The 23,202-nt window shown below is 50.5% G+C and overlaps 1 protein-coding gene across 1 annotated transcript; it reads left to right on the top strand.

Annotated features, from left to right (window-relative positions):
- The first annotated feature begins 1,477 nt into the window (after nucleotides 1-1,477).
- On the top strand, nucleotides 1,478-13,960 carry LOC103542348 (UL16-binding protein 1-like). The gene is given in 8 exon segments (XM_070602833.1): nucleotides 1,478-1,516; nucleotides 1,671-1,728; nucleotides 1,731-1,910; nucleotides 2,155-2,430; nucleotides 10,492-10,755; nucleotides 11,153-11,428; nucleotides 12,077-12,209; nucleotides 13,434-13,960. Coding segments are annotated over 7 exon segments (1,209 nt in total). The 3' UTR covers nucleotides 12,193-12,209; nucleotides 13,434-13,960.
- Nucleotides 13,961-23,202: the final 9,242 nt, after the last annotated feature.

The raw sequence follows: 23,202 nt of genomic DNA, 5'->3' as shown, positions 1-23,202 counted from the left end.
CCTTTTGTGCCACAAAAACTTGGAAATACAAATTCGGAACACAGCACCCCAGACTTTCCCAAAGAGGGGTTAATTTATTTACCAAAAGGTCTTGGGCTCCGCTGGGATCAAAACTACTAGAAAACGTACCGTCGATGACAGGACAGCTAAGGGCTGTGTTCAGCCCCTTTCATTAAGACGGGAGTGTTCTCGAGAAGGAAAATCTTGTGTCATTTAAGAAGAGAGGAAAGATTGTGAACACGGGACAGAGACGGGAGGGCCAGGGGTGGGATGCAGGAAAGAAGGGCTGAGGGGCAGGGGGAAAAGGGAGAGAGACTTCGGTTACAGGAGGAGACTGGAAATAATGAGTAACGCGAGTCACCAGACCCACCAGACCCAGACCAGGAGAACGACGGACGCTAGGTGAGGGACGGGAGGCGAGCAATGACGCAAGGAGTCGCCTGGCAAGGCTGGGAAGGCGGGCCAGGAGGGCGAGGAGGGCGAGGAGGGCGGGCCCTGGGGAATAGCTCAGGAGACAAAGTCCGGCCCCGTGCACAGAACACTTAGTCTGCGGCCGACGGGACCGAGAGCTGGGTTCCCATCCCCGTTGCAAGTAGCCATGGGGTGGACCGCGGCCTCCAAGTTCTGTCTCGGCCTCCTGCCCCTGCTCCTGCTCCCGCAGCGGGACTGGCCCCGGGCGGCACGTGAGTTCGGGATGGAAGCTGCGGGGAAGTGGGGTGGGCGATGGATTAGGACCGGCGAGGGGATGTGGGGGCTCACGGGCGCTCGGGTGCCTTCTCGGCTGGAGGCGCTGCCGTCTTCCCTTAAGTATTTACCTCGAGCTCGCGTCTTCCCGGTGGTTGTCTCCTGCGGGCAAGGGGAGGGCGGGGAAAGAGGCGAATCTGGCGAATAGGAAATGCCAGAGAAGAGGAGAGGGGAGGCAGGGGAGGGAGAGATGGCGCAGTGGGAAAGGCTGCTGAAGCCCCGGGCCCAGCCCGCCCGCCCCTCGGGAAGTGGGAGCCTGAGCCCCAGGCACCCGGGGCGTGGCCAGGACAGGAACAGGGACAGGGAGGCGATCCAGACAGGTTGCCTGCCCTCCTCTGCTCGCACCATTGTCCCCACACACCCTCCGTCCTGCCCACCGCTCTTGACCAATGGCTCACCGCACGTGCAGCCCGAGACACTGACTGACCCTCCAGAGTCCCTGCTCCTCCACCCCAGCTCACAGCCTTTCACTGCCCACCTCACCTTGTCTCCATGCACTACACGGCCTCCAACAGCTTCCCAAATGGGAACTGTCTACCTGTCACATTGTAGACAGGTGACTGAACCCCAGAACCTCAGTCACCTGTCTACCAACTGACCCCTTATCCCCTTGCCTGAGGACACAGTCCAGCAAAATCCTCCATGCCTGGTCCCCAGAACCTGGAGTAGGAGGGACAGGAGGCGGGGGCGTGGTTTCCTGCCAGACGGACTCCTCCTCCTCCTCCAGCAACCAATGGACACGAGCCTAAAGCTGCTGAAGGGGCGGGGCCTGGTGGGGCGAGTTTGCTCAGCAGCCCAGCCCTTCGGAGACTCTGGCTTTGACAGATAGGGCGGCGGTGGGGGACAGTGTCTAGGGTTCCTTTTCTCCCAACCCCAGTGCTCACCTCAGTTTTTCCTTCACAGACGCTCCCTCTCTTTGCTATGAGTTCACCTTCATTCCTAAGCCCAGCCCTGGACAACCCTGGTGTGAGGTTCAAGGCCAGGTCATGAAAAGACTTTGGTTTCCTATGACTGTGGCAGCCAGGAGGTCAAATCCTTGAGTCTTCTGGGAGAGGAGGTGAATGGCACAAGGGCCTGGAGAGCACAGGCCGACACTCTGAGAGATGTTGGGGACTTGCTCAGACAGCAATTGCCGGACGTTAAACGAGAGACATACACGGACAGGGGTAAGTGAGAAAGTCCAAGTGCAGGGGAGAGCAGGTTGTGGGGTTAGGGGCGTTGATTGTACTCATGTGAAAAAAAAAGAAAGAAAGGATGTTGGTCATTCCCAAGTAGTTCAGCAGAAAGGGCAGGCCTTCGAGGAAAGAACAGGATAGGTACAAAGGGGCCCAGAGGGGTGGACACTGGGGTGGCCGGGGACAAAGGATTTGTCCAGAACAGAGGCTGACCTCTTTCCCACGGTGGGGACAGACCCTCTCCCGCTGCAGCGCAGGATGCTGTGTCAGTGTGAAGCCAATGGACGCACGCGTGCATCCTGGCAGTTCGGCTCCCAAGGACAGACTTTCCTCGTCTTTGACTCGGAGAACAGAACCTGGAAGGTGCTTCACCCTGGAGGCAGACGGATGAAAGAGAGGTGGGAGAGTGACAGGGATGCGACAGAGTTCTTCAGGAAGATCTCCATGGGAGACTGCAGGAGCTGGCTTGAAAGTTTCATGGTGCACTGGGAGAAAATGCTGGAGACAACAGGTACCTGAGAAGAGGAGGAGGAAGGGACAGCTCTCTGGAGACAAGAGCAACACAGCTCACCTTGTGTGTGTGTGTGTGTGTGTGTGTGTGTGTGTGAGAAAGGGTGATTCATCCACGGTGAGTTCTTCCTGGGAGAATAAGGGCCATAGGTCGCTTCTACCATGCTTCTTTCCCCTTCTCACCTCTTGACATGTCTTCTTCTCTGCACATGCCTCTGGTCCACTCACCAGGGATCTTGCTGACCTCAAACATGAGGGCATCATTCTCTTTCCAGACCTTTACTTCTCACTGTTCCCTCTTCTCAGCCTCACTTTTCTTTTTCATCTCACCTGATCTATTTCTGGAAATCCTTCAATACCACTAACTGTCCACTCCTGAGAGGACTGCTCTCCCACCACCCTCAGGTGTCACCTCCTCTGTCACATCAGCAGTGATTGGTTACATTGGAACTCTTGTTTCCCTCGTTAGCTGGATGAGCCTCTTGGGGACAGGGCCCATCTCCTCTGTCCTTTCCTACCAAGGAACTGTGACAATGGCTGCCACAAGTAGAAGACTAGAAAATGTCTACATTGTAGGATTATCTGGGGCAGCAGGAGTTGAGAGGGAGTCTCCTCAGAGGAGGTTTCGGGTCCGTCCAAAGGCCGTCATTCTTCCTTTTTGATTTCAACATCACCAACCACGGCCCCAGATACAGGCTGATTTAGGGCACGGCCAACATACCCATCAGCTGGAACCTCCCGATGACCCACTCCAGTTCTATTCTGGGCGTCATAGAATGCATCCCTCATGGTAACAGGTACCGAGAGCAGATACCCTGGTGTTAGGGTTGAGGGAAAGGTGAATTATCAGCCCAACCCTGCCCCCTCACTGAACTTTCTCATCATGGAAATGCGACTGGGAAACTAAGGCCTCATATCATTCCATAGCAATAACTTGGCCAAGCTCAGCCCTGGGTTCTGCTGTCTCCTCACTGGAAAGGCCAGTGGGAAAGGGGAGGGACCCGCCCCAAGGCTTAAGGCCTGTTGATACTAAAGGGGTTTAGCAAAGTCAGGCCTGACTTAGACCAGATTTCCTGTATGTGAGTCTGTTTGGGTCCAGTGGGAGGTGGTGTGGAAACAGCAGGCACACAAGACAAGGGCATTACTCACATTTGAGCGAGAGTCACACGGTTCTTCTACATGTTGTGTCAAGGGGAAGGGGACTCATCCAGGGGGCTAAGAGCAGAGGGGCCTGGGTCTAAGCCCAGGAGCAGGGCTGGGAAGGCCTTGCAGCCTCAACTCAAAAGGCTGGAGTGTAGGGCTGCGTTCTCACAGAAAGTTCCTTGGCTCCCAGCAGGTGAGACAGAAGGCACACAGTAGGGTCTACGCAGGTGATATTAAGAGGAGACTAGTTCTCCATGGAACAAGGGGAATTCTGACTCAGCCTTTGGCATGCAGCTGGCAGCCAGCCTCCTGCAAACCCCAGATCCTGAGTCATTGAGCAGCCCCTCCCTGGAGCAGAGGTGACTCAGGAGGTAGGTGGGACTGAGCTGCTGTTGATGTCATAGCTGAGCTGCACCAGGAATGGATGGGGGTAGGGACCATCACACTGAAAACTATCTATGCTGCTAGCTAAGAGGCTGGGCGAGGAAGAGAAGAAAGATGTTTGCCAGCAACCCTCCCCAAGGCTACAGGTGTCAGGATGCAGACCCTTCTCTTCCATCAGAGCTCCCACCAGGTGCTTTAGGCCCTCTCATCAGAGGGAGAATCAGGACCTGAGTACAGCGAGCAGGTGATTCATCACTTGATCTAGTCATGAACCTGCACATTTGGTAGCAGGGCCCAGGCCTGCCTGTGGTGTGGGAAAGGGTGTGGGAGATTGGGACAAGCTGGTGGAACCAGGGAGCAGGTGACAGGTGGGGAGAAATACATGACCCTCAGTGAGGGCTGTACTTAAGATGAGGAGTGAGTGGGAAGCTGACCCTGGAGACATGACCCAGAATTTCCTCAGCCTCTTGGACCAATACTGTTTCTTTTCTGAAGGCTAACGATGCTCCCAAGAAGGCCCCGAGAGTGTGGTCCGTGTCACGACTCTGCCTTTTGTTTGGCTGCCTTTGGATCACCTGCTCTTCATTTCTAGACCACCAGGAGCTCAGACCTTGCAAATCCAGAGACCACCATGAGATCATGAAGAGACAGTCTGTGCAACATCTCAGGTCCCTCATTGCATTGGGCAATTCTCCTATTCAGTGCCTTTCCTTAACATATTGTGCCACTTCCTCTTGGTGCTCACCCCCCCCCCCCCACACACACACACACAGCAGTGACTGTCCTGTGATCCCTCCACCCTGGCTCGCCTCCTTCAGTGAGAAGTCCGTCTTCACAGCAGAAGCAGCTCTACTTCTAAGAGTTGTTTTCTTTCCCCTCAGACACAGGATCAGTATCCAGTATATACAGTGACCTCCTACAAATCCATCAGAAAAAGTCCGATTCTCCTAACATTTGAGCAAATGTTTTGAGGAGTTCAGAGAAGGTGAATAAGCCTATGGGAAGATGGAATGTGTCCCAAATCATCCAGATCACACAGAAGAACAATGGGCACCCTTACATACCCAGTGAATGGAAACACTGTGAAATATATCAGGTGGTGGACAGGAAATGGAATGATGTCCCAATCTCCCCGACCCTTTACGACATCCATCTTACACCGTTAGTAGGAGTATAAATGGAGTCACTCCTTTGACATGTGTTTTACCAGATCCCCACAGTGGACGATGTGTTCTTCCTACCACACAGCCATCCCACTGTTAATTCCAGGCTGGCGAACGTGTACCACAGAGCATGTAGAGATATTGTTCATTGTAGGGCTATGTGGCATAGAAAAAGCGAGCATTAAGATATCCAACTGAAGTAGGATATATTTTTTAAAATGGTTAAAAGATTTCTATTTCTACTTCTATTTCAGAGTAGATTATCTGAAATTCTATTAAAAATAAAACCACCACATGACAGACACAAAACTTTTAAACCTTTCCAATACATATTTGAAAACTTCTGGTTGACATACAATAACAGTGGTGACATGAATCTAAATCTCTCCACATACATTTAAAAATTACCCAGGTCAACAAAAGGGGCAAATAAAATACCTTAACCCACATCTTCAGCTGATCAAGGACATGAAAATACCTTAATCCATCAGTTCCTTTGACTCAAAAGAACATTATTATGACAATTTGAAACTTGTGGTGATTATATCATGGTGATATAGGGGAGAGGCCTGCTTAGGAAATACATACTAAGTATATGGCATCAGATGACGCCATGAAAAGTGGGGGACATCAATGTGACAGCTCACTGTCATATGGTTTAGCAAGAGAGGTGCTCTGGAGAGTACTCATAACTTCTGTATCACTGTGTGCTTGTGTCAAAAGTTCTTATTGGGGGCCGGCCTGGTGGTGCAGTGGTTAAGTTCACCCATTCCGCTTCAGAGACCTGGGGTTCGCCAGTTTGGATCCCGGGTGTGGACCTACGCATCACCTGTTAAGCCATACTGTGGCAGGCATCCCACACATAAAGTAAAGGAGGATTGGCAGCAGATGTTAGCTCAGGGCCAGTCTTCCTAAAAAAAAGAAGTTTTTATTGTTTCTGAAAATGGGAATGTAAGAAAAACATAATTATCAGAATGTGATGTAAGAAAGTAAATGCCTCAAGAAATACAGTAGACATCCCGCTCCTTGTCTAGAGGCAGGTCCTCCCCCGATGTTCCCTTCTCACCCGCTGTGCTCCAGCCTTCCTCAGCTTCTCCCTCCTCCACCTCATCAGCATGGTCAGCAGAGGCCCTTCTAGAGATGAAAGCAGCTCAGACCAGGAATGGGGGTGTGCAAATTCACAGGGCAAAAACCCTGATCCTCACTTGGATGTGCTAGTTGGCAGGGAACTGACTCAGAGAAAAGGGTGTGGCAGCTCTTCTAAGATTAGATCCACCCTCTATGGTGTCTGTGTGTGTATCTGTGTGTTTGTGAGTGTGTTCCCAATGACTTTTCTGCTTGAAACTTGTGACTGCTGAGGGCTTTCCCACATAACCTCTTAGTCGCAATTCACTTGCTGGAATGTCTTCTTCTCTAACACCCTAAGCACCAGCCACTCTGGCCCACCAGCCAGTCCTCACCATCGCGCTTCCAGGCTTTCTGTGCTGGCCTATCCTCTGTCAGGTAGTCTGGTTGCCACTGGTCACGACCCTGTGGAACTTCAGAGCTGAGCACAAATATCATCTCCCGTTAAGTCTTCCTTACCCTGCTGTTTTAGTCACAGTTCTCCAGAGACCCAGGACCGGATTGATGTGGAGAGAGAGAGAATGACTAGAAGGAATGGGCTCATTTGATAACGGAGGCCATCGAGTCCACAATCTGCCGTGTAGACTGGCTCCCTGGAGCCCAGGGGAGCCAATGCTGCAGATGAAGTCTGAAGGCAGTCTGATGGGGCATTCCCTCTTCTTAGGGGACGTCAGTCATATTGTCCCTTCCAGGCCTTCAACAGATTTGACAAGACCTACTGACATCGTGGAGGACAATCTCCTTTACTCCAAGTTCACCAATTTAAATGTTCATCTCATCCAAATCGTTCTCCAAATTGACAGATAAAATTTCCCATCACACATCCCCAAGATAATGAATCATCTTCTCTGCCCTCCTCTGGGTCCTCACACCTGAGGCCGCAGTAAGCACATCACACTTGGTGAGAGGGATTTGTATACTCGTGTGCTCCACATTCACGTGGGCATTGGGAATACAATTTGTCCCCGTATCACTTTTGCTACAGAGCCTAGGAACATGCTGTTGCTCATTCACTCTGAGATCAATGAAGTCCCTTGAGGAACAGGAGCTGAGAGAGGGCTCTCCTCCTGCATGGGGCCCACTTTACAGCACAACCATCCATGGTGAAAGCGTACCCGAATCTATGAGTCTAATTGCACCTCCACTCACTTCATCGCTATGAATGCTGCCCATCCCCCACAGTGAAGCCCCAATGCATCCTCATCTTGGTCTTTGTGAGGGTGGCGGATGTGGTGAGCCAAAATGAGAGGGAGGTTGGAGTCCAGTGGGCCCTGCCTGCTGGGAGGGTCTTTGCCTCCTGTGAGGACTGGGGAGACCCTGAGTCCCACTCTGCCCCATCCATGAGCCTTTTCCCCTTCCAATGAGGAAAATACACTAAGGCCTCCTACTGCACATGTTCTCCATGTGGAGAGGATGAGCTCCAGGGGAGGAGAAGTCCCCAACATCCGGAGGCTGTGGGAATGTGGAGGAGGCCCGTGCCAGGACACAGGGCCTGGGTGCACTTGAGGACAGGGACATAGGATGGCAGCAAATTCTGTGAATTCACAGGTATAAAGGAGGTTAGAAGGTTCTGGCCTGATTTGCTAGGTTCTTTTTGCAGGAGGGGCCTGTGCTGGGTGGTGTGGAAGATCAGAGACACACAAGGAGTGGGCAGGTCCCAGGTTTGTGTGGGGCAAGGTCTTGGTGGGCCCAGGTGATCTGTGTGTGGGAAGAGACTCCCATGCATAGGGCTGGGGGACAGGAGCCTGGGTTGAATCCCTGGGAGGGGGCAACCAGGAAGGGCCTGGCAGCCCAACCGGGTGAGGTGGGTGAAGTGGGCAATTGACTGGGAGAACAGGAGGAGGGCAGAAGGCTGGCATTAGATCAATGGTGGGATGGCCTGGTGGGAGGAGGACAGGCCTCTGTGGGAACCTGGGCTGTTCCCGGCTCACCTCCATGCAGGCTCCTGGTCCCTAGACTCACACCAGGCCCCAGATTGTGAGGAATTGGCTCCTGAAGCAATTTTAATGGAAGTGCACTATAGATCACACTTCCAGAAACAGGAATTGGGTATCTGGATGAAATTCTGGCTGCTTTCCCTCTGCTATCTTCTTCATCTTTCATTGCATCAATTTCCACATTTGTAACTTACGAAATGCTGCCTCAGGGAATGACAAGAGATTCAATGAAGACATGGTCCAGGTGACCCTGAGAGGACTCAGGTGCAAGCATCATGCTGAGGACTCACCTCAGGTCTCCTAACTCAGGTGTGAGTGCTGCCTGGTCGGGAGTCCTGGACCAGGGTCGCTGGTGATGAGAGAAACAGACCATGCACTGCATTCCTCTGTCACTTCAAGCGCCTTTGACTTGTGGAATTAAAGCCCCATCAGGCCCTACTGGGGAGAAATCAAGCATCTTTCTCACCCTCAACATGCGATTGTTTCCCTCCTCATGTCCTGGTGAGTCCACAATTGCTGCAATGCCTGGCGAACAGTGTGAGAAGCTCACAGCCACAGAGGCTAAACCAGCAGTGCAGGATCAGCGGCCCGGGGAGGAGAACCCTCTAGATGCCTCCAGGTTGCTCCAGAGCCGCTTTGAATCCTTGCCTGCAGCAGAAACTCCTAAATACACATTTGGAACTCTGCACCCCAAACTTTCCCAAACACGGGTTAATTTATTTACAAAAAGGTCTTGGGCTCCGCTGGGATCAAAACTACTAGAAAACATTCTGTCGATGACAGGACAGCTAAGGGCTGTGTTCAGCCCCTTTCATTAAGACGGGAGTGTTCTCGAGAAGGAAAATCTTGTGTCATTTAAGAAGAGAGGAAAGATTGTGAACACGGGACAGAGACGGGAGGGCCAGGGGTGGGGTGCAGGAAAGAAGGGCTGAGGGGCAGGGGGAAAAGGGAGAGAGACTTCGGTTACAGGAGGAGACTGGAAATAATGAGTAACGCGAGTCACCAGACCCACCAGACCCAGACCAGGAGAACGACGGACGCTAGGTGAGGGATGGGAGGCGAGCAATGACGCAAGGAGTCGCCTGGCAAGGCTGGGAAGGCGGGCCAGGAGGGCGAGGAGGGCGAGGAGGGCGAGGAGGGCGGGCCCTGGGGAATAGCTCAGGAGACAAAGTCCGGCCCCGTGCACAGAACACTTAGTCTGCGGCCGACGGGACCGAGAGCTGGGTTCCCATCCCCGTTGCAAGTAGCCATGGGGTGGACCGCGGCCTCCAAGTTCTGTCTCGGCCTCCTGCCCCTGCTCCTGCTCCCGCAGCGGGACTGGCCCCGGGCGGCACGTGAGTTCGGGATGGAAGCTGCGGGGAAGTGGGGTGGGCGATGGATTAGGACCGGCGAGGGGATGTGGGGGCTCACGGGCGCTCGGGTGCCTTCTTGGGCAGTGGGGCCGCTGTCTCCCCTTAAGTTTCCACCGCAGGCTCGCGTCCCCCCCCCCCCCCCCCCCCCCCCCCCCCCCCCCCGCCCAGTGGTTGTCGCCTCTGGGCAAGGGGTGGGCGGGGAAGAGAGGCGACTCTGGCGAATAAGAAATGCGGGAAAACGAGCATAGGGGTTGGGTGCAGGGGAGGGAGAGAGGGCGCGGCGGGAAAGGCTGCTGAACCCCCAGGGCACCCGAGGCTTGGTCAGGACAGGGGACATTCCCGCAGGGACGCAGGGACGCGAACCCCAGACACCATGTGCCCTTCTCTGCTCACACCACTGTCCCCACACACCCTCCATCCTGCCCACCGCTCTCCCCCAGGAACTTCCCAGCGATCCTGCCCAGTGGCTCACCGCACCTGCAGACCCAGCCACTGTCCCTCCAGAGTCCCTGCTCCTCCACCCCAGCTCACAGCCTCTCACTGCTCACCTCACCTTGTCCCCATGCACCGCGGTGCCTCCCAACACCTTCCCAAATGGGAACTGTCCCCAGTCGCCTCTCTACCAACTGATCCCTTATCCCCTTGCCTGAGGACACAGTCCAGCAAAAGCCTCCATTCCTGGGCCCCAGAACCTGGAGTAGAAGGGAAGGGAGGCCCAGGCTTGGATTCTGCCGGGCAGACACCTCCTGCTGCTCCTTCTCCTCCTCCTCCTCCTTCTGCATCAAGGGAGGAGCACTAACCTCCCACTGCTGGGTGGGCGGGGCCGGACAGAGGCACGTATGCTCTGCAGCCCAGCCCTTCAGAGACTCTCTGGCGGTCCCAGAGTGGAGGCGGTCAGGGAATGCCTAGGGGTCCTTTTCTCCCTACCCCAGCGCTCACCTGCGTTTTTCCTTCACAGACGCTCCCTCTCTTTGCTATGAGTTCACCCTCATTCCTAAGCCCAGCCCTGGACAATCCTGGTGTGAGGTTCAAGGCCAGGTCGATGAAAAGACTTTCCTTTCCTATGACTGTGGCAGCCAGGAGGTCAAATCCTTGAGTCTCCTGGGAGAGGAGGTAAAAGGCACGAGGGCCTGGCAAGAACAGGTGGAAACGCTGAGAGACGTGGGGAACTTGCTCAGACAGCAACTGCTGGACGTTAAACCGGAGAAACACACGGACAGGGGTAAGTGAGAAAGTCCAAGTGCAGGAGAGAGCAGGTTGTGGGGTTAGGTGCGTTGATTGTACTCATGTTAAAAAAAAAAAAAAATACAGGGGGCTGGCCCCGTGGCCGAGTGGTTAAGTTGGCGCACTCCGCTGCAGGAGGCCCAGTGTTTCATTGGTTCGAATCCTGGATGTGGACATGGCACTGCTCATCAGACCACGCTGAGGCAGCTTCCCACATGCCACAACTAGAGGGACCCACAACTAAGAATATACAACTATGTACCAGGGGGCTTTGGGGAGAAAAAGAAAAAAATAAAATCTTAAAAAAGGGCCCCAGAGGTGCTGGACAATGGGGTGGTTGGGGGCAAATGATTAGTCCAGAACAGAGGCTGACCTCTTTCCCACGGTGGGGACAGACCCTCTCCCGCTGCAGGGCAGGATGCTGTGTCAATGTGAAGCCAATGGACACACGCGCGCATCCTGGCAGTTCGGCTTCCATGGACAGATGTTCCTTCTCTTTGACTCGGAGAACAAAACCTGGACTGTGCTTCACCCTAGAGGCAGACGGATGAAAGAGAAGTGGGGGAGTGACAGGGATGTGACAGAGTTCTTCAGGAAGATCTCCATGGGCGACTGCAGGAGCTGGCTTGAAAGTTTCCTGGTGCACTGGGAGAAAATGCTGGAGACAACAGGTACCTGAGAAGAGGAGGAGGAAGGGGCAGCTCTCTGGACACCAGAGCAACACACCCTATAGTGTGTTGGGGGTGGGTGTTGAAAGAGTGATCCATCGTGGTGAGGTCTTCCTGGGAGACTAATTTCCATAGGTCGCTTCTACCACCCTTCCTCTCCCTTCTCACTCCTGGCATCTCTTCCTCACTGCACATGCCTCTGGTCCACTCACCGTGGATTTCTGGCTGACCCCAAACATGAGGGCATCCTTCTGTGTCCAGACCTTTTCTTCTTACTGTTCCCTCTTCTTAGCTTCATTTTCCTTTTGCATCTCAACTGGTTTATTTCTGGAAACCCTTCAATCCCACCCCAAATGTCAGCTCCTGAGAGGACTTCCCTACCACCACCCTTAGGTGTCACCTCCTCCTCTGTCACAGCAGCAGTGATTGGCGACATTGTCACTCTTGTTTGCTTCATTAGCTAGATGAGTCCCTTGGGAACAGGGCCCATCTCCTCTCTCTTCCTACCTCAGGGCCTGTCACAGCAGCTGCCACAAGTAGAGGGGGAGAAAATGTCCGCATTGTAGGTGTCTGGGGCAGCAGGGGTTGAGGAAGAGTCTCTTCACATTTAGGGTCTGGACAAAGGCTGTCACTCTTCCTTTTCCATTTCAGCATCACCAACTGTGGCCGCAGTTAAAGGCCAATCCAGGGCCACAGTCATCACACCCATCGCCTGGATCCTCCTGGTGACTCTCAGCTGCTCTATTCTCCTTGGCATCCGAGGCTGAGTCCTTCACGGTAACAGGTATTGAGAGCAGATAGCCTGATGTGAGGGCCCGGGAAAAGGTATATTCTCAGCCCAACCTTGCGCCTGCACTGAACTTTCTCATCATGGGAATGCGACCAGGAGACTAAGGCCTCATACTGTTCCATAGCAATAACTTGGACAAGCTCAGCCCTGGGTTCTGCTATCTCCTCACTGGAAAGGCCAGTGGGAAAGGGGAGGGGCCTGCCCCAAGGCTTAGGGCCTGTTGATGCTAAAGGGGTTTAGCAAAGTCAGGCCTGACTCAGACCAGATTCCCTGTTTGGGAGAGTCTATTTGGGCCCAGTGGGAGGAGGTGTGGGGACAGCAGGGACACAATTCAGAGGCAGGACTCACATTTGAGTAAGAGCTGCATGGTGGCTCCACAGTATGTGTCAAGGGGAAGAGGACTCATCCAGGGGACTAAGAGCAGAGGGGCCTGGGTCTAAGCCCAGGAGGAGGGCTGGGAAGGCCTTGCAGCCTCAACTCAACAGGCTGGAGTGCAGGGCTGCGTGCCCACAGAGGGTGCCTTGGCTCCCAGCAGGTCAGGCAGAAGGAGAATAGTAGAGCCTGTGTAGGAGGAGATCGGGAGGAGGCCAGTTCTCCATGGAACAAGGGGAATTCTGACTCAGCCTGTTGCATCACTTGGCAGCCAGGCTCCTGCAGACCCCCGATCCTGAGCCACTGAGTGGCGCCTCCCTGGAGCAGAGGTGACTCAGGGGATAGGTGGGACTGAGCTGCTGTTGATGCTCACAGCAGAGCTGGACCAGGAATGGATGAGGTGGGCTCAGGGACCATCACACTGAGAGCTCTGTGTGCTGCTAGCTAAGAGGCTAGGAGAGGAGGAAATGAAGGATGTTTGCCTGCAGCCCTCCCCAAGGCCACAGGTGTCAGGATGCAGGCCCTTCTCTTCCATCAGAGCTCCCACCAGGTCCTTTAGGCCCTCCCATCAGAGGGAGAATCAGGACCTGAGTAAAGGGAGCAGGTGATTCATTACTTGATCTAGTCGTGAATGTCAACATTTGGTAGCAGAGCCTGGGGCTGCCTGTGGTGTGGGAAAGGGTGGGGGAGATTGGGACAAGCTGGTGGAACCAGGGAGCAGGTGACAGGTGGGGAGAAATACAGTGAGGGCTGTACTCAAGATGAGGAGTGAGTGGGAAGCTGACCCTGGAGACCTGACCCAGGATTTCCTCAGCCACTTCGACCAACACTGTTTCTTTTCTGAAGGCTGATGATGCTCCCGAGGAGGTCCTGGGTGTGTGGTCCGTGTCACGACTCTGCCTTTTGTTTGGCTGCCTTTGGATCACCTGCTGTTCATTTCAAGACCACCAGGAGCTCAGACCTTACAAATCCAGAGACCACCATGAGATCACGATGAGACAATCTATGCGACATCTCAGGTCCCTTACTGCATTGGGCGGTTCTCCTATTCAGTGCCTTTTGTTAACATATAGTGCCCCTTCTTCTTGGTGCTCAGTGGTGGGATTCCTGCACTTCAACCTGAACTACTTGAACAAGAAATATGAGGAATATGAAGGAGAACAGTTTCCATCTTGTCTGCATCGTGACCCTGTTCTTGTAAATGATATTGTCAGAAAATTATCATGTCAGACTGCAGAACCTCAGGGATTCTTTCTCTGTTCTGAAAACCTCCTTGTCTTTTCAATGGAACAATGTTTTGTTAATGATTTTTGCCTTTAGTAACTTACTACCCTTCAATGACATTTAATTAAATATCTCTATAATCTAAAATACTTACTTATTTTTGAATTTTCTTTTATCACCCAGTAGAGATTTCATGGCATCGCTATTCCTCCACATTGCAGGGCACTTACAGCTGGTGATTCTGCTAGATTTTGTGGCAACAGAGAATTGAAGGATCCCTCTGAAATGAACAAGAAGTCCAGCTGTCGGTCTCCAGTTTATCCTGATGCCCCGGTAGAAACAAATATTCTGGGACTTAAGGAAGGAGGATCTTCCTGATTTCAGCCCAGATCCCCCGCCCCAGCAGTGACTGTCCTGTGATCCCTCCACCCTGGCTCGCCTCCTTCAGTGAGAAGTCCGTCTTCACAGCAGAAGCAGCTCTACTTCTAAGAGTTGTTTTCTTTCCCCTCAGACACAGGATCAGTATCCAGAATACGTAGTGACCTCCCACAAATCCGTAAGGAAAAGTCCGAGTCTCCTAACATTTGAACAAATGTTTTGAGAAGTTCAGAGATGGTGAATAAGCCTGTGAGAAGGTGGAACATGTCCCAAATCATCAAGATCACACAGAAGAACACTGGGTACCCTTATATACCCAGTGAATGGACACACTGTGAAATGGACACATCAAGTCATGGACAGGAAATGGAATAGCAGGAGTTCTCCTACACTGTTAGTAGGAGTATAAATGGAGTCACTCCTTTGACATGTATTTTACCAGATCCCCACAGTGGACGATGTGTTCTTCCTATGACACGGCCATCCCGGTGTTAATTCCAGGCTGGCAAACGTGGACCCCAGAGCGTGTGGAGATATTGTTCATTGCTGTGCTGCGTGACTTAGCAAAAACTAGCATTAAGATATCCAGCTGAAGCAGGATACATTTTTTAAAATGGCTAAAAGATTTCTATTTCTATTTCAGAGCAGATTATCTGAAATTCTCTTAAAAATAAAACCACTACATGACAGATACAGAACTTTTAAACCTTTCCAATATATATTTGAAAACTTCTGGTTGACAAACAATAGCAGTGTTCGCATGAATCCAAATCTCTCCACATACATTTAAAAATTACCCAGGTCAACAAAAGGGGCAAAGAAAATACCTTAACCCACATCTTCAGCTGATAAAGGACATGAAAAATACCTCAATCTGTCAGTTCCTTTGACTTGAAAGAAGATTATTATGACAATGTTGAAACTTGTGGTGATTATGTTGTTGTGATGTAGGGGAGTGGCCTGCTTGGGAAATACGGACTAAGTATATGGCATCAGAGGACATCACGAAAAGTGGGGGACATCAATGCGACAGCTCATTGTTATATGGTTCAGCAAGAGATGTGCTCTGCACAGTACTCACAACTTCTGTATCACTTTAGGGTTGTATCAAAAGTTTTAGTTGGAGGCCAGCCCCGTGGCACAGCAAAGTTCACACGTTCCGCTTTGGCCACCTGGGATTCACTGATTCGGGTCCCGGGTGCCGACCTACACACGGCTTGTCAAGCCATACTGTGGCAGGCATCCCACATATAAAGTAGAGGAAGATGGGCATGGATATTAACTCTGGGTCAGTCATCCTCAGCAAAAAGAGGAGGATTGGCGGCAGATGTTAGCTCAGCGCCAGTCTTCCTAAAAAAAAAAAGTTTCTATTGTTCCTGAAAATGGGAATGTAAGAAAAACTGTTATCAGAATGTGATGGAAGAAGGTAAATGCCTCAAGAAATACAGTAGACATCCCGCTCCTTGTGTAGAGGCAGGTCCTCCCCCGATGTTCCCTTCTCACCCGCTGTGCTCCAGCCTGCCTCAGCTTCTCCCTCCTCCACCTCATCAGCATGGTCAGCAGAGGCCCTTCTAGAGATGAAAGCAGCTCAGACCAGGAATGGGGGTGTGCAAATTCGCTGTTACAGATCCTGAGCCTCACTTGGATGCACTAGTTGGCAGGGAACTGACTCAGAGAAAAGGGCTTAGCAGCTCTTCTGAGCTTAGACCCATCCTGTACAGTGTTTGTGTGTGTGTGTGTGTGTGTCTGTCTGTCTGTCTGTCTGTGTTTGTGAGTGTGTTCCCAATGACTTTTCTGCTTGAAACTTGTGACTGCTGAGGGCTTTCCCACATATCCTTTTAGTCGCATTTCGCCTGCTGAAATCTCTTCCTCTCCAATACCCTAAGCACCAGCCACTCTGGCCCACCAGCCAGTCCTCACCATCGTGCTTGCAGGCTTTCTGTGCTGGCCTATCCTCTGTCAGGTAGTCTGGTTGCCACTGGTCACGACCGTGTGGAACTTCAGAGCTGAGCACAAATATCATCTCCCATTAAGTCTTCCTTACCCTGCTGTTTTAGTCACAGTTCTCCAGAGACCCAGGACCGGATTGATGTGGAGAGAGAGAGACTGATGAGAAGGAATGGGCTCATGTGATAACGGAGACCATCGAGTCCACAATCTGCCGTGTAGACTGGCTCCCTGGAGCCCAGGGGAGCCAATGCTGCAGATGAAGTCTGAAGGCAGTCTGATGGGGCATTCCCTCTTCTTAGGGGACGTCAGTCATATTGTCCCTTCCAGGCCTTCAACAGATTTGACAAGACCTACTGACATCGTGGAGGACAATCTCCTTTACTCCAAGTTCACCAATTTAAATGTTCATCTCATCCAAATCGTTCTCCAAATTGACAGACAAAATTTCCCATCACACATCTCCAAGATAATGAATCATCTTCTCTGCCCTCCTCTGTGTCCTCACACCTGAGGCCGCAGTAAGCACATCACACTTGGTGAGAGGGATTTGTATACTCATGTGCTCCACATTCACGTGGGCATTGGGAATACAATTTGTCCCCGTATCACTTTTGCTACAGATCCTAGGACATGCTGTTGCTCAGTCACTCTGGGATCAATGACTTCCCTTGAGGAACAAGAGCTGAGAGAGGGCTTTCCTCGTGTGTGGGGCCCACTTTACAGCACAACCATCCGTGGCGAAAGCATACCTGAATCTATGAGTCTAATTGCACCTCCACTCAGTTCATTCCTATGAATGCTGCCCATCTCCAACAGTGAAGCCCCAATGCATCCTCATCTTGGACCTTGTGAGGATAGCAGATATTGTGAACAGAAATGAGAGGGAGGTTGGGGTCCAGTGGGCCCTGCCTGCTGGGAGGGTCTTTGCCTCCTGTGAGGACTGGGGAGATCCTGAGTCCAACTCTCCCCCATCCATGAGCCTTTTTGCCTTCCAATGAGGAAAATACACTAAGGCCTCCTACTGCACATGTTCTCCATGTCGAGAGGATGAGCTCCAAGGGAGCAGAAGTTCCAGCGTCTAAGGCTGTGGGAATGTGGAGGAGGCCCGTGCCAGAGCACAGGGCTTGTGTGCACTTGAGGACTGGGACGTGGGATAGCAGCAAATTCTGTGAAATGCCAGGTATAAAGGAGATGAGAAGGTTCTGGCCTGATTCCCTAGGGTCTCTATGCAGGAGGGTCCTGTGCTGGGTGGTGTGGAAGATCAGAGACACACAGGGGCACGGCAGGTCCCAGGTTTGGGTGGGGCAAGATCTTGGTGGGCCCAGGTGATCTGTGTGTGGGAAGAGACTCCCATGCATAGGGCTGGGGGACAGGAGCCTGGGTTGAATCCCCGGGAGGAGGCAACCAGGAAGGGCCTGGCAGCCCCACCCATGAGGCTCAGGGAAGTGGGCAAGTGACTGGGAGAACAGGAGGAGGCAGAAGACTGGCAGTAGAGACCTGGCAGGATGGCCTGGTGGGAGGAGGACAGGCCTCTGTGGGAATCTGGGCTCCTCCCGACTCACCCCCACGCAAACACCTGGTCCACAGCAGACCCCAAGTTGGGTGGAATAGGCTCCTGAAGAAATGTTAATGGATATAGACTATAGATCACAATTACAGAAGCAGGAATCAGGAATCTGGATGAAATTCTGGCTTCTTTCCCTATGTTAGCTGCTTCATCTTTCATTCCATCCATTTCCTCATTTGTAACACAGGAGACGCTATCTCAGGGAATGACAAGCGATTCAATGAAGACATGGTGCAAGTGGCCCTGAGCCACACTTGCTGAGGACTCCCCTCACGTCTCCTAGGAAAGTCATGGGCCAGGGTCCCTGGTGATGAGAAAGATGGACCATGCACTGCCTTCCTTTCTCACCTGAGGTGTCTTTGATGTGCAGAAAAACCCCCAAACACAAGACCCACCAAACAAGAATCAAGAATCTCTCAGGCTCAGCAGTCTGTGGTTTACCTCTTCATCCCCACATGAGCCTCTTTCAAAAGCTTTACTCTTTTTCTCCCCTCCTCCCACTTTTTATGTTTTGAAATCATATCTAATCTAATCATTTTGTGTGTGTCTACCCATTACCCTCTTATCATTGAAATAGGTAATTTTAGTACTTCTGTCTTTTGACTTCCATATTATCTTCATAGGTGGTTCATCTGCTACCTTTACTGTATTTGTGACTTTGCCGGTGATTTTATTGCCTGGGGTTTTTTTTTTTTGATGATGATTTTCTTATTCCTATTTGTGATCTTCTCTTTCCCACTTAAAGAAGTCCCTTTAGCATTTCTTGTAGAACTGGTTTCTTGGTGATAAATTCCTTTAACTTTTGCTTGTCTGCAAAGCTCTTTATCTCTCCTTCCTTTCTGAATGATAACCTTGCCAGGTAGAGTACTTTTGGCTGTAGATTTTTTCTTTTCAGCATTTTAAATGTATTGTGCCAATCACTTCTAGCTTGTGGGATTTCAGCTGAGAAGTCAGCTGATAGCCTTATGGAGTTTCCTTTGTTTGTATCACTTGTTGCCTTTCTCTTGCAGCTTTTAGGATTCTCTCTTTATCTTTCATTTTGGACATTTTAATTATAATGTGTCTTGGTGTGGGCCTCTTTGGGTTTATCTTGTTTGGTGCTCTCTATGCTTCCTGTACTTGGATGTCTGTTTCCTTCCTTAGGTTAGGAAACTTTTCAGCTATTATTTCTTCAAATAGCTTCTCTGCCTCTTTGTCTCTCTCTTCTCCTTCTGGGACACCTATATTACCAATGGTAGTGCACTTGATATAGTCCCAGAGTTTCCTTAGACCATTCTCATTCTTTTAAATTCTTTTTTCTGTTATCTGTTCAGCTTGGGTGATTTCCTCTAGTCTTTGGTCCAGCTCAATGATCCACTTAATCTGCTATTGAGTCCCTCTAGTGAACTTTTCATTTCCAGTACTGTGTTCTTCATTTCTGATTGGTTCCTTTTTATATTTTCCAGTTCTTTGTTGATGTTCTCACTGTGTTCATTCAATCTTCTCCCAAGATCAGTGAGCATCCTTATGACTTTTGTTTGAACTCTTTGTTCAGGTAGATTTCTTATTTCCATTTCATTTAGTTCTTTTTCTGGGGTTTTGTCCTGTTCCTTTGCTTGGAACACATTCCTTTGCCTCCTCATTTTGTCTCTTTCTCTGCACTTATACCTATGTATTATGTGAGTCTGCTACATCTGCTAATCTTGAAGAAGTGGCCTTATGTAAGAGACGCCTTTTGAGGCCCAGCAGTGTGCTCCCCTCTTGTCACCAGTCTAAATGTTCCAGGAAGAACCCCAGTGTGGGCTACATGTGTCCTCCTGCTGTGGTAGGGTTTCCCTGATTGCAGGTACCCACTGAGTCTAGGTAGTTCCCCCTCTAAACCAGCTTTTGTAAATTGGGTTTGGGGAGCCCTAGCACAGTTGGCTGCAAGGTTTAATAACACACTCCTGTTGCAGTTATTCTATTAAGTGAGTAGGCACCCAGTGTGGCTGGTTGCTAGGCTCAAAGACTTACAATTGCTGTAGGCATCAGGCCTGCAAGGCTGTTGTCAGCCCTCTCAGGTTTGCAGTGAAGTGGGGATGGCCCCAGGCATGGGAGCACCCAATTGTTTCAGGCTTTGGAAAGCAGGGCTGATCCCCTATGAGGCTGTTTGTGAAGCATAGGTCTTCTGCCACTGATAAGCCCCACCCTCCACAGGTCCACACACATTGTCAACACAGTCCTGGTCCTTTCACACTTCCTGAGCTCCTGAGGCATACCCAGTTACCCTACTGCAGAGGCTCCCACACACTCCACCAGTGCCCCACACACTCCACCTGCTGCTCATGCAGTCCCTGCCCCACAGAGGCAGACACACTCACCTGCCTGCAGAGGATTGAGGCACTCAGTCAGTGCAGGCCAAGTAGACTGAGGGCTTGCTGTTGGGTGGGGCCAGTCCCTAGGGTAGCCTCCCTGCCCTGGCTGAGCTGGATTAAATCTGTGCTCTGGTAGATGTGGCAGACTCCTGGGCTAGCAGGCCAGGGGAAGAACTCCAATGGAGTCTGCCAGTGTCTATGTCAGCACACCTGTACTATGTCACAACAATGGCTGCCACCAATATCTCAGTCTCTGGAGAGGTCTCACCTCTCACTGAGATGCACCCAGAGGCTACCAGGTAAGCCTCTTTTCACCAAAGGACTGCACACTTTTCTTTCTGGTGATTTTAGTTTGCTTTCTGACATGGGTGAATTTGTGTCTGGTCCCTTTAAGAGCTGTGTTATTCTGCTTATGTCCTATAGCTTTTCTGGGAGTATTCCCCATTGCAGTTAACAGCAAGTAAAGGCAGATACTATGGCACTTGTCTCAGCTGTGCTGAGTCTGAAGGATGCTCATAGCAGTAATATGCCCCTGCTCAGGTCCCATGCTCCTCCAGGGAAGGCTGAGCACCTTAGGTTTGCTCCCAGCCCATCGTGAAGCTCCACAGCTCACAAAGGTAGCTTTTTTCTGTCCAGAAGAAATTTCTGCCTCTTCCACCTCAGTCAGGATTGTCCCTTGTTGTGGAGATTCTTTTTATCTGGTTTTCTGTTCTCTCTCTGGAGTAATTTTTCCAAGAATAGTTGTAACATGGTTGTGTTCATGGGAGCAGGTGAGTTCAGAGTCCGTCTATGCCACCATCTTGATGGGATCTCTAAATACTTTTCTTTAACTCAGTATATATGACTCAAGTTTTTATTTAACCCCAGTTATTATTTCAACATGTTATCAATATTAAAAAATAATAATGAGACATTTTTATGCTAAATCTTTGAAATCTGGTGTGACTTTTACACTACAGTACATCTCAGTTTGGGCTACCCAGACTTCAAGTGCTCAATAGCCAAATGTGGTGAAGACTACCTGTTAGATCTTGCAGCTTTAGATTTTAGAATTATCAGGCAGGTATTTTAAAATAACTATGCTTACTATGTTTAATGAGCTAAGAAAAAAAATGAAAAATTCAATACTGAATTGGAAATTATATAAAAGTGATAGAGGATATTTGAATTATGGAATAATCCAAAACCGTAAAATTGAATAACTGAAATTAACAACTCACTGGATGCCTTTAGTAGCAGCTTATACACACCCGAGGAGAGAGCTGGTCAACTGGATTGATCATCAGAAAAAATTATGTAGAATGAGGTACAGAAAGACAAAAGGGTGGAAGAATCCAGAAGAAAGAGAAGAGACATAGCAGACACATGAGAGGGTTTACCGCACATTAATTGGAGTCCTAGAGGGAGAGGTAAGAGGCAATAGGGAGAAGCTGTTTTTGAAGAGATAATGGCTGGGAATTTTTCAAGACTAATTAGAAATCTGTTGTCACTTTCATTGTCTTTCCATTGACGAGAATCTTAGGAAAGGTTGCTTTAAAATTTTCCTTCTTCAAGTTTTTCTCTTTGAAGCTCTTGAAGATGTTGTGCAATTTCACCACAACGTGCCTAGGAGCGACCTGATCTTTATATATCTTACTTGGGATTTATTGTGTTTCCAGAAATGGAAGATTAATGTCTTTCACAAAATCTGGAAAATACTTAGCTATCAGCTCTTTGAAAGTTTCCTCTCCCTCATTTTCTCTCTTCTCTGCTTTTGGAAGCCCTGTTAGATGTAAGTTGGACCATTTCATTGTAGATCGCTATTTTCTACCTCTCTCTTTAGTTTCAGAATGAAACTCTCACCACTGAGTTTTGAATGAGTTTTCAAATTAATCATCCAGTTCACTGATGCTCTATTGAAACTAGGTCTAATACGCTGGTTCACCAATATGTTGAGTTTTTAATTTTAAACTTTCATTGTTAGAAGTTTTGTCTCGTTCTATTTCAAATATAGCTGGTCTTTTATGATAGCGTCTCATTATTTGAAATGATTTTATTCATTCCTTACACTTTAATGATTTAAATACAGATATTTTACAGTTTCATTGATAGTTTTATATCTGTATTTCCTGAGGACCTAACCTGCACTGTTGAATGGGCTTATTTCACTTACTGTGGGTTGAGTCTTGATGTGTTCTGTAAGTTTAAAACATGAGCTTTTCTTTTGACTTCATAAAACTTGGAAGCAATAACTTTCACAAGCTAACCCCTGAGTTCATATATCTCTTCACTGGAAAGGATAGAAGAAAAGAGGAGGGGCCCACACTAAGGTTTAGGGCCTGTTGATGCTAAAGGGGTTTAGCAAAGTCAGGCCTGACTCAGACCAGAATCCCTATTTGGGAGAGTCTCTTTGGGCCCAGTGGGAGGTAAGGTGGGGAGAGCAGGCTCACAAGTCAGGGGCAGGACTCACATTTGAGTGAGAGCTGCATGGTGGCTCCATGTGATGTGTCAAGGGGAAGGGGACTCCTCCAGGGGGCTAAGAGGAGAGGGGCCTGGGTCTAACCCCGGAAGGAGGGCTGGGAATGCCTTGCAGACTCATGTCTAAAGGCTGGAGTTCAGGGCTGTGTTGTCGCAGAAAGAGCAGCTTTGAATCCTTTTGTGCCACAAAAACTTGGAAATGCAAAGTCGGAACACAGCTCCCCAAACTTTCGCAAAGAGGAGTTATTTTGTTTACCAAAAGGTCTTGGGCTCCAATGGGATCAAAACTACTAGAAAACGTACCGTCGATGACAGGACAGCTAAGGGCTGTGTTCAGCCCCTTTTTCTAAAACCGGAGTGTTCTCGAGAAGGAAAATCTTGCGTGGTTTAAGAAGATCAGCAATGATTGTGAATGTGGAATAGAGACAGGAGGGCCAGGAGGATGGGTGCAGGCAAGAAGGGCTGAGGGGCAGGAGGGGCCTAATTTGAGTTACAGGAGGAGATAATTTGAGTTACAGGAGCATCACCAGATCCAGACCAGGCGAGGAGGGACTAGGTGGCGCGGGGCCAGGGGCGTGGTGAGCGGCGCCCAGGAAACCCCGGGTTCCGGTTCGTGTTGGGCAGCGCAGCGCAGAGCCAGCCAGGAGAGAAGGAGCCCGCCCAGGGTATGCGGGGGAGGGAGGAGCGCCGCGGGCCAGGGCGGGGC

Source organism: Equus przewalskii, chromosome 32 (genome assembly GCF_037783145.1).
Source record: "Equus przewalskii isolate Varuska chromosome 32, EquPr2, whole genome shotgun sequence".
In the NCBI taxonomy this organism is placed as follows: Eukaryota; Metazoa; Chordata; class Mammalia; order Perissodactyla; family Equidae; genus Equus; species Equus przewalskii.
The sequence above is the reverse complement of the archived record's forward strand: the minus strand, read 5'-3'. Positions and strand labels throughout refer to the sequence as shown.